The sequence below is a fragment of the Pyxicephalus adspersus genome, chromosome 7 (assembly GCF_032062135.1).
Source record: "Pyxicephalus adspersus chromosome 7, UCB_Pads_2.0, whole genome shotgun sequence".
Classification (NCBI taxonomy): Eukaryota; Metazoa; Chordata; class Amphibia; order Anura; family Pyxicephalidae; genus Pyxicephalus; species Pyxicephalus adspersus.
Window position 1 is genome coordinate 78,495,246 of NC_092864.1, and position 13,123 is coordinate 78,508,368.

Below are 13,123 nucleotides of genomic sequence, written 5' to 3' on the forward strand. Positions count from 1 at the left end.
TCCAAATGTTACATATGAAGAATTACAACTGCCCAAGTTTAACACAGAGAGCGCAGTTACTGACCGCTCCTTATAATGATAGTTGCCTGAATGACATGCTGAACTCTGGCTCCAATATTTAAATCACTAATCTGAAATTTCTAATGATAGCCTGTATGTCTTTAGATTTCTGTGAGAAACCTGGGTACCCAATGCTACACCTCTTAAAATGAGTTTGTTTTACCACAGTTCACTGAACAATGTGTATATAACATTGATATATAAACACAACGTGCTTATAACAGTGCCAAAAAATGCTGATTTACCGGGTAATCTTTATAGTTATATCCACAAGGTTTGCAGCTCTGGTCTGAGCAGGAAGTGATTTTAGTCCATAAAGAAATAAGCAGTACAGCGATGCTGGCCAATCGCACAAACACACACCTAAAAGACACAGTGATTCAGATCAAGGAAATAGAGACACAGATCAAGGAAAACACCTTTCCATTACTGCCTTATGCAACTTTATCTTTCTGGGAGACAATTGTTGGTCACAGAACAAACTTTTGTGTGGTGTCAACTTGCACTCAACAAGGAACAAGAGAACAAGTCAAAGTTATGTTAAATGAGATCCTGTGAAATGTTGGTGGACAATGCATACACTGCAGAGTCTCAGATTTAACGCTTATATATACTAGATGATGTCTGTACTTTGTGACATTGCTAACAATCAGTTATACAGGTAAAGGTATACAACAGTAATGCAATAAAAGCAACATATATTTTAAGATAGATAGATAGATAGATAGATAGATAGATAGATAGATAGATAGATAGATAGCCCTGCTTTGGCAAATCTAGGGAAAAAAATAGTTTCCTGTTTTCTGCTTTAGTTTCATGCTTCTCCAGGACATGGCTAAACATATGGATCCATAACACCCAATGGGGAAAAAAAGCAAACCTATGTAATGACAGATGTCTTAAATAGCTGTCTGCCCGAAAGCCAACTGAAGTTCAGAAATTATCTGCAGTGCTTATCAGTTTTAGAATGACTAATCCTATAAAAAAAATAAATGATCCTGCAAGATAAAGCAAAGTCCTAAATAGCATGTAGAAAGTAACATACCTTATAAGTGTAAAACGGATCTCAAAAGCTGGAGTATAGTCTTCATATCGTACTATGGTTTCAAAAATGATTGGAGTGATAAAGTTGGCAATAGTAATGACAATGGATGGGAGATATTCTATTAGAAGACTTAGTCGGTCTGTTTTCTGAGTAATCTGAAAACATACAAATGATGTATGTAACCACACCCTTACCACATATAAATACATACATACTAAAGATATATCAATGCACATATCAATAACTCATTAAACTCTACAATAGGTTGCTTTAAAGCAGGCTTTTACAAAGGAAGTGCAGAGCAAAATGGGAATAATGCATAGGAAGTGAACAAAATACTATGAATAATATAGCTAAAATCTAATAGTTATTAAACTCTAATGCTTATAGCCGATAAACATTTTGCAAAACAAAGCAGGAACTTTCTTTGTAAACACATATAATAAGTATATAATACTTATATGTAGCCCTTAGAAGTCACCTGTAAAAATCATGACAAAAATGCTGCAATCATTTCTACAACACAAATGTAACTAGATACATTATGTCCCCAGCAACATCAGAACGTAGGCACAGCACGTGAGCATCAGAACAGTACCAGCACTTTTTTCCAAATTTTCTACAGAGTGAAGTGGTAAAAATTTTTTGCAGACTGTAACCATTCGGATGTTATCATATTACTAACCTGCTTATGAAACACAAGCACTTCAGTTTGTGGAATTGCAAAGGTTATAGCAGAACAAAATAAAAAAAAGGGACAGGCTATGGTCCTGATTTTATAAAGCTCTTCAAGTTTGGAGAAGATAGAGTGTCACGGGAGAACCTGACTGATCCAGTAAACCTGGAATGGATTTCTAAAAAGTAAAAAGCTTTAATAAATCAAAACCTATGTCTCTTCTGTAATAAAAATCAGCTCTCCTTCCTGTATGCCGTTATTAAACTAATACCTAAACTATAATTTAATAACTAAACTCACCCCTCCTTGAACCTTCACTGAGATCTTCACCTGGTCTTCAACCAGATTCAGTTAATGGGCAAAGAAATTCTTTCATTACCAGCAACCAGCTATGAAAAGTGGCAACATGTCTGCTTGCAATTTTTAGACTTTTACATCACAACCCTTCTTTTTTCTAGTTAAACTGTTGATTGATATTTCAAGGAGAAATCCTAAAGAGAATTTGAAAGATAAAACATAGACATTTCAAATCACAACCAAAATGTGGGAAGATTACTTACAGGGCTGGTGTGCTCTTGTGAGTAGCTTGTAGCTAAGTAGATTGCATAAAAGCAACCTCCCAATATGGAGATCACAATGATATTCAAAAACAAGCGCAAGGCATAGATTTTTATGGTATCTTTCCGTGACTGTTTCTCTTTCCTCTGACGTATTCTTTCTTCTGCCAGATCGGTCTGTAAAACAACAATAATGGCAATGAGTACATCTACTTTATGTCCTAAATGTGTCAAGTGAAGATTGTCCGCTATACCCTGGAATATACAAAGCTTGCTGATGATGAAGCAATATAGGTCAGTATATAGGTCAGCAATAAAGGATAAGCCCAGATACATTTGACAGGATATGGGGGCCATCAATAGATTTTATTAAACTGCTATAATATATACAGCTACTGTTAACTTACAAAGTTTTTAAACCCTGGTGTACCAGCAGCATACCTTATAAACTTCTTGTTTGGGGTCCTTTTTTTTTCATCCAGCCTGTCATTTGAGGAAATTAGCCATCAAAATTTTGGTAAAATTTACTTCCTCTTTCTAGTAGCTACATTGCCAAGCAGGGTACCACTGGAGGGCCCCTCTTCATGACAACACAGAAGACCTCAATCCTTGGCTACTTGCCAGCTCCTCCCACAAGGCTGTGGAGTAACAGGGGCTCCATTCTACATCATTTCTACTTCTATTCAATAGTGAAGGCAAATTGGTGAATTATACATGTGCATACACTGCACATCTTAGCTGCATATACATTCTCTTTTATGGAACATGAAACCCGAATGCAAGAGGGTTTGCAGCATACGCTCTCCTACTGAAGTTTGGGGCAAAAAACAAAGCACACAACAAAGCAACCTTTGATATTGCCAAGTCTTTGGGATATAATAAGGTAAAGTATGTGATATTCACTACAACTTACACGAACCTTTATACATTTATATTACTTTGAAGGGCAATGTTACAGTGTTGAGAGATTTTTTTAATACTTTTATGTTATTAAAATACTATCTTCTGGTTTAAAACCAAGTTCTTAACACCCATCACGTCTTTTCCATCCCTGCATTTAATTTTAATAATTAAGTAGAACTAACCTAAAGCATACCTAAACTCCAAATTTTCACTTTCCATAAAAGGGTAGCAAACCTTTTTATGTAAGATAAAAGTTCAGTTTTTTCAGTGCAACACCCTTTTAAAAAAAAAAAAAAAAAAAAGGGTGAAGCACTGCCCCCTAATTCTCGATCGCCTAGGTGAACAGGAACAGGAAGAAAAGAAGATAGCGGTGCCCAGAACGCCGGCTCCGCGATGGATGCTGGGATGATACGGGGCACCCGATGCAGGACACCCCCGGAGGAATTGGACGGCCCTGAAGTAATAAAGGTGTTTTTTTTTTAGTTTAGTTCCTTTTTCATTCTGAACATATACTTGAAGACAACAGTTGTCTTTATTTGCAGTATTATGATGTGAGTTGGTAAAATTCAGAAGGTCCCTAGTGGTTCAACTTGATGGACCTATGTCTTTTTTCAAGCTAACATACTTTACAACTATGTAAGAAGGACATAACAGCTTGTCAAAAATGTTGCCAAAGACTTTAGAATGTATATAACTGCCCTGTTGGGTAAGGTTCTGTAAATTAATCTTTGGCTTTCCTTTAGATGGTGATTTTAAAGTTCTATATCACATAAAGCTATGTCTTTTGGCGGTCATTGTTCGCACACAGGTCAAGAGGAACTCTCTTCTCATGTGACAGAGAACAGAAAAGAGAAAAACAGGTTCTACTGATATCAGCAGAGAGAGGCCCACACAATAGTTTCAGATAACTTACTTTTAACTCATACTGAAGACTGCTGTGCTTTAGATGAGCATAACACTGGTCTGTGATGCAGAAATCCCAGCCAGCAAATATTTTATTGCAGTAACTCTGAAACCGATCTTCATCATGTACCAGGCTCTGTTTAAAACCTTCTACCGCCCTGAAAATTGAAATCCACTCAAATTATAAATTTATAATGAGAAAATGCAGCTGAAAAAATAAAACATTTGGCAACAAAGAAACTTTACCTCTTCACAATCCATACAATGCTTAAGAGCAAGTAGGCAAATGTGACCATTATATAGGCAAGAGGCAGACTGTAGCGGATGATATACACAGTGACTGTGTCTATGGTGTAATAACCATAGAAGAGATATGTCAGTTCGAGAAAACCCTGCAAGGAAACACAGTATTGAAATACTATTTCCAAAACTTGAACCAAAACCCTATTGTTCCTGCAATAAAGCCGAGCAAATACATAGGCTGCCCTGCAGTGGCTAAAACGCATCCATGGACATTTATTTTCAATATAGCAGCTTAGCAGTCATTAGATGTAATGGCTGGTGTTGGAGTTGCCTTTATGTTCACATTTTGATCATTACCATGCTTACTTTCTAGGGCAACAATGCCCATTTGCTGAACTACTACCAAGCATAGCTGTCAACCTAGGACAAAAAGTGTGTAATGAATGACTACAGAACACCTCCTCCTCTCCCGTATAGGGATGTAGATACAAAGAGAATTTTAAAAAAGCTAATACCAGAAGTAACTAAACTGTGCTGCAGAGAGCACAGCAAGTTGCAGGCTCATTTGGATTTTTTAAAAAGTATTTATTTGTACTCAAAAAACAAACATAACAATTTCAAGGTTAGGTTTAGGGTTTGCATATGCATTATATCTGAAAATGCAATTAGTTGTCATGTTTACTCAATGTCTTCATTATTTTTTGAAGCACTGACCAGGAACAAGTATGGAGTTCTGACCTCAATGATTGAATATTTTTTTCAGGTTAATGATTCATTAACTACTGAAACCAGAGACAGCCAGAAAACTTACATTTTCAGAAAGTACATTTCTGACAGACTGAAATTTCTGATTTTTCTAAGGATCAGGAACTTTCACCTCCACCCTAATGCTACAGCCAGTAATGAGGGGGTCATGCAACTTGCTGGATTGTCTTGTCCCAATACAGACAGAACAATTGTCTACTAACCAGTTAGAAACGACTGCCAACTGACGATATAAAAATATAAAAAAATATACAAATGCAAATATAAAAAAAAAAAAACAGAAAAATCTTTTTGGAAAGAGAGACATTGTTTACTAAAGGATTGGTAAGAATTAGGCTGATTTAATTGAGTTTAAAATACATTGTTTGACTATTTTAATATTGCTATCATCGGCATATGATATAAGGAAAAAGGAATTTGCTTTTCACGTGACTGGATAATTGAAGTGAATGTTTATACAGCTATTGTGTGAAGGTAGTTTAGGTATAAAAATATATATAAAAAAAAGGATTCTGACTATTTGCTATGAACAGGCATACTTTTTACTACAGAACAAGGAGGAATACTAATGTTGGAGCACAAACCATATGGCATTTGACAGGTGAGGGGTTGAAGTACTGAACTATAACTGGAAAAAATAGATATGGTACAAAAATGTTATTTTGACAAAAAAATGAATACTTGCCAATAAATTTTACTTTTTTTAGTGCTTTATGCCAACTAACTAACTTACTGCCAACCTAGGCTAACTTACTGCTTTATGCTAACATTTCGTCTTTAAACACAATGTGTAAATGGGTGACCAAGCTGCAGCTTCTTTTGAATACTAGACATATGAATAGACATTGTGCATTTTCTGTGAAGTGAATGGGATTTGTATGACAGCCACCAAACAGCACTTCTCTTTATTTTCGGCGGGATGACAGTAGCTCTATGAAGATATGGCACATACCGTTCCAGAAAGAAAGTCTATAATATTATTGTAGAAGTACAGAAGTCCTTTGCTAACTGGTGAGTATCTTGTGCATTCAGCTTCTGCCAAAAAAAAAAGAAAGTGCTAAATAAGAAAGTAGCTATATGTTTTGTCACCTAATATGCTGGCAGTGTATGAAGTGGCCAGAATGAACAAAAGTTGCAACTTACCAACACTGGATGGAATGATTTGGCTGCTATTTAAAATTCCTTGTTTGGATATGGCAACAGGCAGTGTTGTAAAACAGAACATGAGTAAGAATATCACAAAATTCAGTAACACTAAGAATCTCAAGAATGAGAAATAAGAACCAATGCCTGTGCCAAATTTACCTGAAATTAAAGAAGAAAAAAAAAGTTTAAGTATGAGAATATACATATTTATATTATTTATTTACCACCACAGCAATTTACAAAGGCCAATGTCATATCACTAACTGTCCCTCAAAGTGACCCAGAATCTAACAGAGTTCAAGGCCAATTTTGAGGCGAAGACAGTTAACCTAAGTGCATGTTTTTGGGATGTGGGAGGAAACCAGATTGTCCAGAAGAAACCTGCGCAACAAAGGGAGAAAATACAAACTCCTTTCAGATAGTGTCTTGGCTGAGATTCAGGTCTGGGACCCAGTGCATCAAAGGCAAAAGTGCCAGCCACTGAGCCCACCGTGCTAATCTTCTAGCAACATTATAAGGCAAATGACCTACCCTTTCACTCATGTAACCTATAAAACATGTACTTCCATCTGTAGTTTCTTTTGGAAAAATAATAAGCATGCTGAAACTGTAAATATCCCTGAACATTGGGTAGTCCCTAAAAGAAAAAAAAATTACAAAACCTAACTCCAGAAAAAAAAATCTGCTCTGTGAGGTTTAAATGTTGGTTTTTGTCAAGTTGAGAAGTAAATAGAAAAAAGCAGAAAGTGACAGTCCCAGGAATGGCCCTACAACTTCTACCCCATTGCTTACACTTATCCTACCAGTGATCCCTGGTCACTCTGTCCTCCTCCCTAGTCATTACAGTACCTAAAACTTCTCTATATGGAGAAGCACGTGACCTTATTTCTTTATAGGATTCATTCTGTCTTGAATTATAATACATGGTTTGGCTAGAATTCCAATCCTTACCCTCAATACTGTGAATGTTACTCCTCCAGAGCTGGAGATTTGATACTAAACCAGCAGCATCATCTCTAAATTTCCTGAACACACTTCTGCTGCGGTCTTTCCATTGACCCCAGGCTGTGGCATTCTGAAAACGCATGGTTTGAATGGTCCTGAAAAAAAGTTAGGAAGACAAAGTACACCACAATGAAAACCTACAATGCAAATTAAAGTGAATCTTTAACCAGCTTTATAAAGCACAACAAGTTGTCTTATTGAGACTAAGTACATATCAAAAATATATAAAAAAATATTACCTTAATTCTCTTTTTTCCTGAATGCTGATAGGGCGTTCCCTTAAAGGATTATTAAAATCACTATCAAAAGATTCCACACAACTCGGCTCTCGAGACAGTAAGTGTTTCTGATTACGAATACTTCTGCGGGAGTCCATGGTTCCATAACTTGAGGGTTTTCTTCTAACCAGTGACTGATAACTTGGTAGTTCATTTAAGAATTGGTTAGGTGTCACCACATCTCCCTCCGAAACAAAAACCTCTGAAAAATAAAAATGTATACCCTACTATACCAATACACCAAGAAAAAAATATATATTTATACTAAAGGAGCTTTTAAAACCAACTGGTGAAACCGGCTTGCATCAGCCTTCTTAAAGCAGCACTCAAAGAGGTAGGGACTTAAGACAATCAGGCTCTGACACTTGCACATGTGTTTGAAATGAATACAATGACAGTATCAAATAGATAGTATCAAATAGAACAGAAATTACTGTTTACCCTTCTGCTGTCCAAAGAGTGCATAAAATTGTATATCAACACTAGATTTTTGTCACCAGATTAGAATATTCACGTCCAGGATGAAAATGTAGAAAATACACACATCCCCTGCTGTTGTCAACAGTTGATTGACCCAACTTTAGGAAATGGGCAAGCTCTGGTATCTGGACATAGCAGAGGGGAATGAGCGCTACTTCAGATATATGTTCTTCACATGACTGGGCTGTCAATATTCATGGTTATACAGTACCCTCTTTAGTAAAGATAGAGTCAAACGAAACAGTGGTAGCACCTGTCTGTATGTAAGAGGTGATCTGAAAGTGAATGTGAAAGAAGAAACTGTTGATGGAGCATGTGATGAGGTTGAGGCAATATGGCTATGAGTTGAACGTGGGGTTGATTAACACACAATTAAATATTGGAGTCTGCTATAGGCCCCCCAGTGCTAAGGAAGAAATAGAGAATCAACTACTAGCACAGATAGAAAACACAGCAAAAACTGAAAAGGTTTTAATAATGGGAGATTTAAACTACCCTGACACTGACTGGAGTAACGGCACTACAGGAACAGCAAAAGAGAGAAAATGTATGAATTTAATACAAGATCATATGGTACAGTTTTCATAGAAACCCTAACTAGAAAGGATACTCTGCTGGACCTAGTTCTTTCTAACAATGCAGAGCTTATAACAAATGTGCATATAAAATCTGGGTAGCAGTGACCATAATATGATTTGGCATTCCAAAAATATAAAAATGAAAGATCACTTTTAACTTTTCACTCACAGAGGTAGCAAATTTGCCACCTTTCGTCAACTGGGGGACCTGGCTACCTTCCTGATGACGTTTGAGCTTCCCCAAGTCAACCTCCCTGAACGGCCTACACTTCCCACGATTTTAACCCCTCCAGCGAACTCTGAATGGCAGCAAGTACAGAGGCAGTCCAGCAGTCATCCAGTGCGCAACACCTTGCAGGCCCCTCCGTGACTGTAGACCAATCCACCAGGGGGTTTTCCTATTATCATGATACATGAGGACTGGTTGTCCCCCTCCTTGGTAGGTCCAGAATGCTTGCCCACGAAGGAACGTTATATGTAAGATTTTGTTCTACACTGAACTGCTTTGATACTGTTATAGCTGCTACCGTTTTTGATACTGTTTTGCTTTTGGAGATTGTGGATATACACTCGTACCCTCCCATGTACAGCTTACATTTGCTATCTCATCCAATACTTTTATTGGTGTATAATGATAGGCCCGGCCCGGGTAGTGAGGGCCTCGTTCTGACCACCTGAGCCACCCTCTCCAAGGGAATCTGCGCAGCTGATCTGCGCTTGTTCATTGTTTCCTTTTTTCTGGTATTGTTTGTCTGTCTTTTTTGTTTTTTATACATTGTTCCATCCCCTTGTCTGCGCCATCCCCGGGTTCTTTTTTTTTTTAGGCCCTTGAGAACACCACTATTACTGGGATAACTGGAAAAGTCGCCCTTCTTTCACCATGCTGGGTAAGGTCAATGTTGTTACATATAATGTTAAAGGGCTGAATACTCCTGAAAAACGCTCTTCCATTTTGGCAGAATTATAAAGACTGAAGGCACAAGTAGCTTTCCTACAGGAAACCCACTTTCGGGCAGATAGGGTTCCGAGATTGGTTGATAAGAGGTACCCGATAGCATATCATAGCTGTATTGATACATCTAAATATAAAAGGAGTATTTTGATAGCCTCCTCTGTTACATGGCATCTCAAGGAGCATCAAAGTTGCCCAGATGGCAGGTTTATCTTTGCTAAGGGTTCTTTGGGAGGCTCTACAGTCACTCTAGCTGCCGTCTATCTTCCTAATACCGGTCAGGCCCCTTAATTAACTGAAGTGCTCGAAAAATTGGAAAGATTCCAAGAAGGTGTACTGATCTTGGGAGGAGACTTTAATTTTTTGCCTGAGGTGGCAGTAGATACTCTCGGTGGAAGTCACGCTTCTATTCCGCATCGTCCCAATGGTAAAATCTTAAAAGTTTTATCCCAATATAGGCTCCTCGATGTATGGTGTGTTCTGCATCCCCAGGCTAGAGACTACACATTCTTCTCTTCCCCCCATAGCTCGTACTCGAGGATCGATCACTTTTGGATCCCACATTCTGAATTGCACAGGGTACGATCTTGCTCTATTGGCTCCATCACTATATCTGATCACGCTCCTGTATCCATTTCTATTGAACTTTCTTACTCTTGCCCCAAATCGTGGAATTAGAGCCTGAACGAATCCCTTCTCCAGGATGCAGTAGTCCTGGCGGATGTTAATTCGGAACTGTCCAGTTACTTTCAGACTAACGCCACCCCCGAGATCAGCCCTCTTTTGCTATGGGAAGCCCATAAAGCAGTTATAAGGGGTATATTCATTAAACATGGGACGAGACTTAAGCGAGCCCGCCAGAAGGAGATTGGGGACACTCTCCAGCGCACTGCAATTCTTGAGTTCTTCATGAGAAACTTTCATTACTCTGCTTAGACAGGACGAAACGTGCTCTGACTAAATGCAGGAGAATGTTTTACGAGCATGGTAACAAGAGCGGCTGTTTGCTACCCAATGCCCTCCGTGTCCAAAAAACTTGCTCGTTTATCCCCTTTCTCACGGACAACTGCGGGCGAAAAATGTACCATACTAAAGATATAGCAGAATCTTTTCGCCAGTACTACTCCACATTATATAATTTATCGAAGTCCTCCTCTCCTCTGGAGCCCGAGGGAAGGATACAGGCGATTCAAAACTATCTCTCGGCAAGTGGGATGCCCTCCCTTTCTTCTTCTGAGAGGGAGGTATTAGAGACCCCTATTACGGTAGAGGAACTTAGTGCAGCCATTAAAGATACCCCCACAGGTAAAACTCCTGGGCCAGATGGGCTTCCTTTAATGTACTATAAAACTTTTCAAACTTCCTTGGCGCCTCATTTTCTGGCAGCGTTTAACTCTATCACTGAAGGAGGTTGGTTCTCCTTGGACTCCCTGCGAGCCACCATTACGGTTATACCCAAGGAGGGTAAGGATCCCTCCTCATGTGCGAGTTACAGACCAATTTCCCTCCTTAATCAAGACCTCAAGCTCTTTACAAAAATTCTTGCCTCCAGACTGATCACGGTCATGTATAAACTTGTACATTTTGACCAGGTTGGCTTCATGCCTGGGGAGGCCAGGGACAACACGACCAGAGTGCTGAACTGGATTTATTATGCGGAATCCAAAAAGGTGCCGCTTATGTTGCTGTCCACGAATGCTGAAAAGGCTTTACATGGATTGTACTTTATTACACATAGGCCTAGGCCCGAGGATGTTATCGTGGATGAGGGCCATTTACTCTGAGCCCACGGCTAGGGTCAGGGTGAATGGACTGCTTTCTGACTCATTCCCCATCTCTAATGGCACGAGACAGGGCTGCCCTCTATCCCCTCTGATTTTTATCCTATCCCTGGAACCGCTTCTACACGTGATTCGCACTTCCTCCACTATCTCGGGTCTGGATATGGGGGGGCAGATCAAGAAAGTAGCGGCTTACGCTGATGACTTGTTGTTTGCCATAACAAACCCGATTGTTTCTCTGCCTAATCTCCTGACAATCCTGACTGAATTTACCACCCTTTCCAACTTTAAAATTAACTATTCCAAATCAGCAGCTTTGGATGTGACACTTCTGACTGGAAACCGCTCCTATCTCCAACAATCGTTTGCTTTCCGATGAGAACCCCATGCGATCACATATTTAGGCACAAAAATACCAAAGACACTCTCAGAGTTATTTGATAGGAACTTTGTCCCGCTGCTTTCCACAGTAAACTCTGATTTGGATAAGTGGGATAAACTGACTTTTTCCTGGATGGGACGCATAAATGTTATCAAAATGAATATTCTCCCTCGGTTTCTATACCTTTTTCAAACGCTGCCCAATAAAATCCCTGGGTCCTTTTTAAGGAACCTCAACTCCAAACTTTTTCGCTTTATTTGGCGTAATAAAGCTCCAAGGCTTTGCAGATCCTTACTTATGAGGTTCAAACTGGATGGGGGTTTGGGAGTTCCGAATCTATTTCATTACTATTTTTCGGCCCACCTGACACGGGTATTGGATTGGTGCAGAAACAGGAGGTTTAAACAATGGATATTTTTGGAACAGTGTTTCTGCCCATCACCTCTGCACCTTCTTCCCTGGTTGCCTTTACTGCTTTCCCGAGCCTTAAATCTCATCCTACAGTGGGATACACGTGGGAGCTAACGGTTAGAAACTTCCATCCTTTGCATCTTTCACCCTCCCCATGGCTATGTATGGGTGAGGGGGGTGTTAGACACACTTTATCTGTAGTCTATGGGCTATTGCAAACCCCCCCTCCTGCATACACACCTACATTCCTAGGTTCTTGGGAGGCCGATTTAGGTTTCTCATTCTCTGTGGAGCAGAAAGAAAATATCCTCTTTTGGACTCATAAAGCTTCCATTGCTAGTAAATATCAGGAAATTTGTTTCAAAGTGGTCTCGAGATGGTATCGCACCCCTGAGAAACTGCATCACATTTTCCCCAGAGGTTTCAGACCGTTGTTGGCGGAGTCAGACAGAGAAAGGCACGCTGCTTCATATATTTTGGCTTTGCCCACTTTTGCGGAATTTCTGGACCACTGTTAGGACCATTGTTCAACAGATGACAGACCAAAATATTCCTGATGACCCCGCTTTTTTCCTCCAACATAATTCATTTTCAAGGAAGGCATACAAAAGCTTGGTCGATTCCTGCATTGCTGCTGGCTGGCGAAATCCGGCTCCACCCACGATTGGCTTGTGGTTGAGTAAAATTATTGAGATTCATCGTATGGAGGATCTTACCTCCACTGTGAGGGGAAGTGGCAAGAAAGTGGCTCACACCTGGTATTACTGGTCACAATTTATGCTTACTACCGAATACCGAGATCTTTTTTCCTCAAACTGAATTTTAAGTTTGGCCCTTAACTGGATCACTATTAGGGCTGGTGTGTACATAGGTGCCTGTTTATTTGATTTAATTCTGCTCCTCTGATATCCTATGTCCCCTTCCCGGTTTTTATTGTACCCCGTTTTGAAAAATGTTA

General features: G+C 39.3%; 1 protein-coding gene across 1 annotated transcript in view; it reads right to left on the minus strand.

The window, feature by feature from the left end:
* The window catches only part of TMC7 (transmembrane channel like 7), a gene marked incomplete at its 5' end in the record, with an annotated part of 42,926 nt that overhangs the window by 13,465 nt on the left and 16,338 nt on the right, over window positions 1-13,123 (minus strand). The window contains 9 exon segments of the mRNA XM_072419018.1: window positions 306-423; window positions 1,106-1,260; window positions 2,342-2,515; window positions 4,155-4,302; window positions 4,391-4,536; window positions 6,105-6,187; window positions 6,296-6,457; window positions 7,250-7,398; window positions 7,543-7,783. Coding sequence (XP_072275119.1) covers window positions 306-423; window positions 1,106-1,260; window positions 2,342-2,515; window positions 4,155-4,302; window positions 4,391-4,536; window positions 6,105-6,187; window positions 6,296-6,457; window positions 7,250-7,398; window positions 7,543-7,783 — 1,376 coding nt within the window.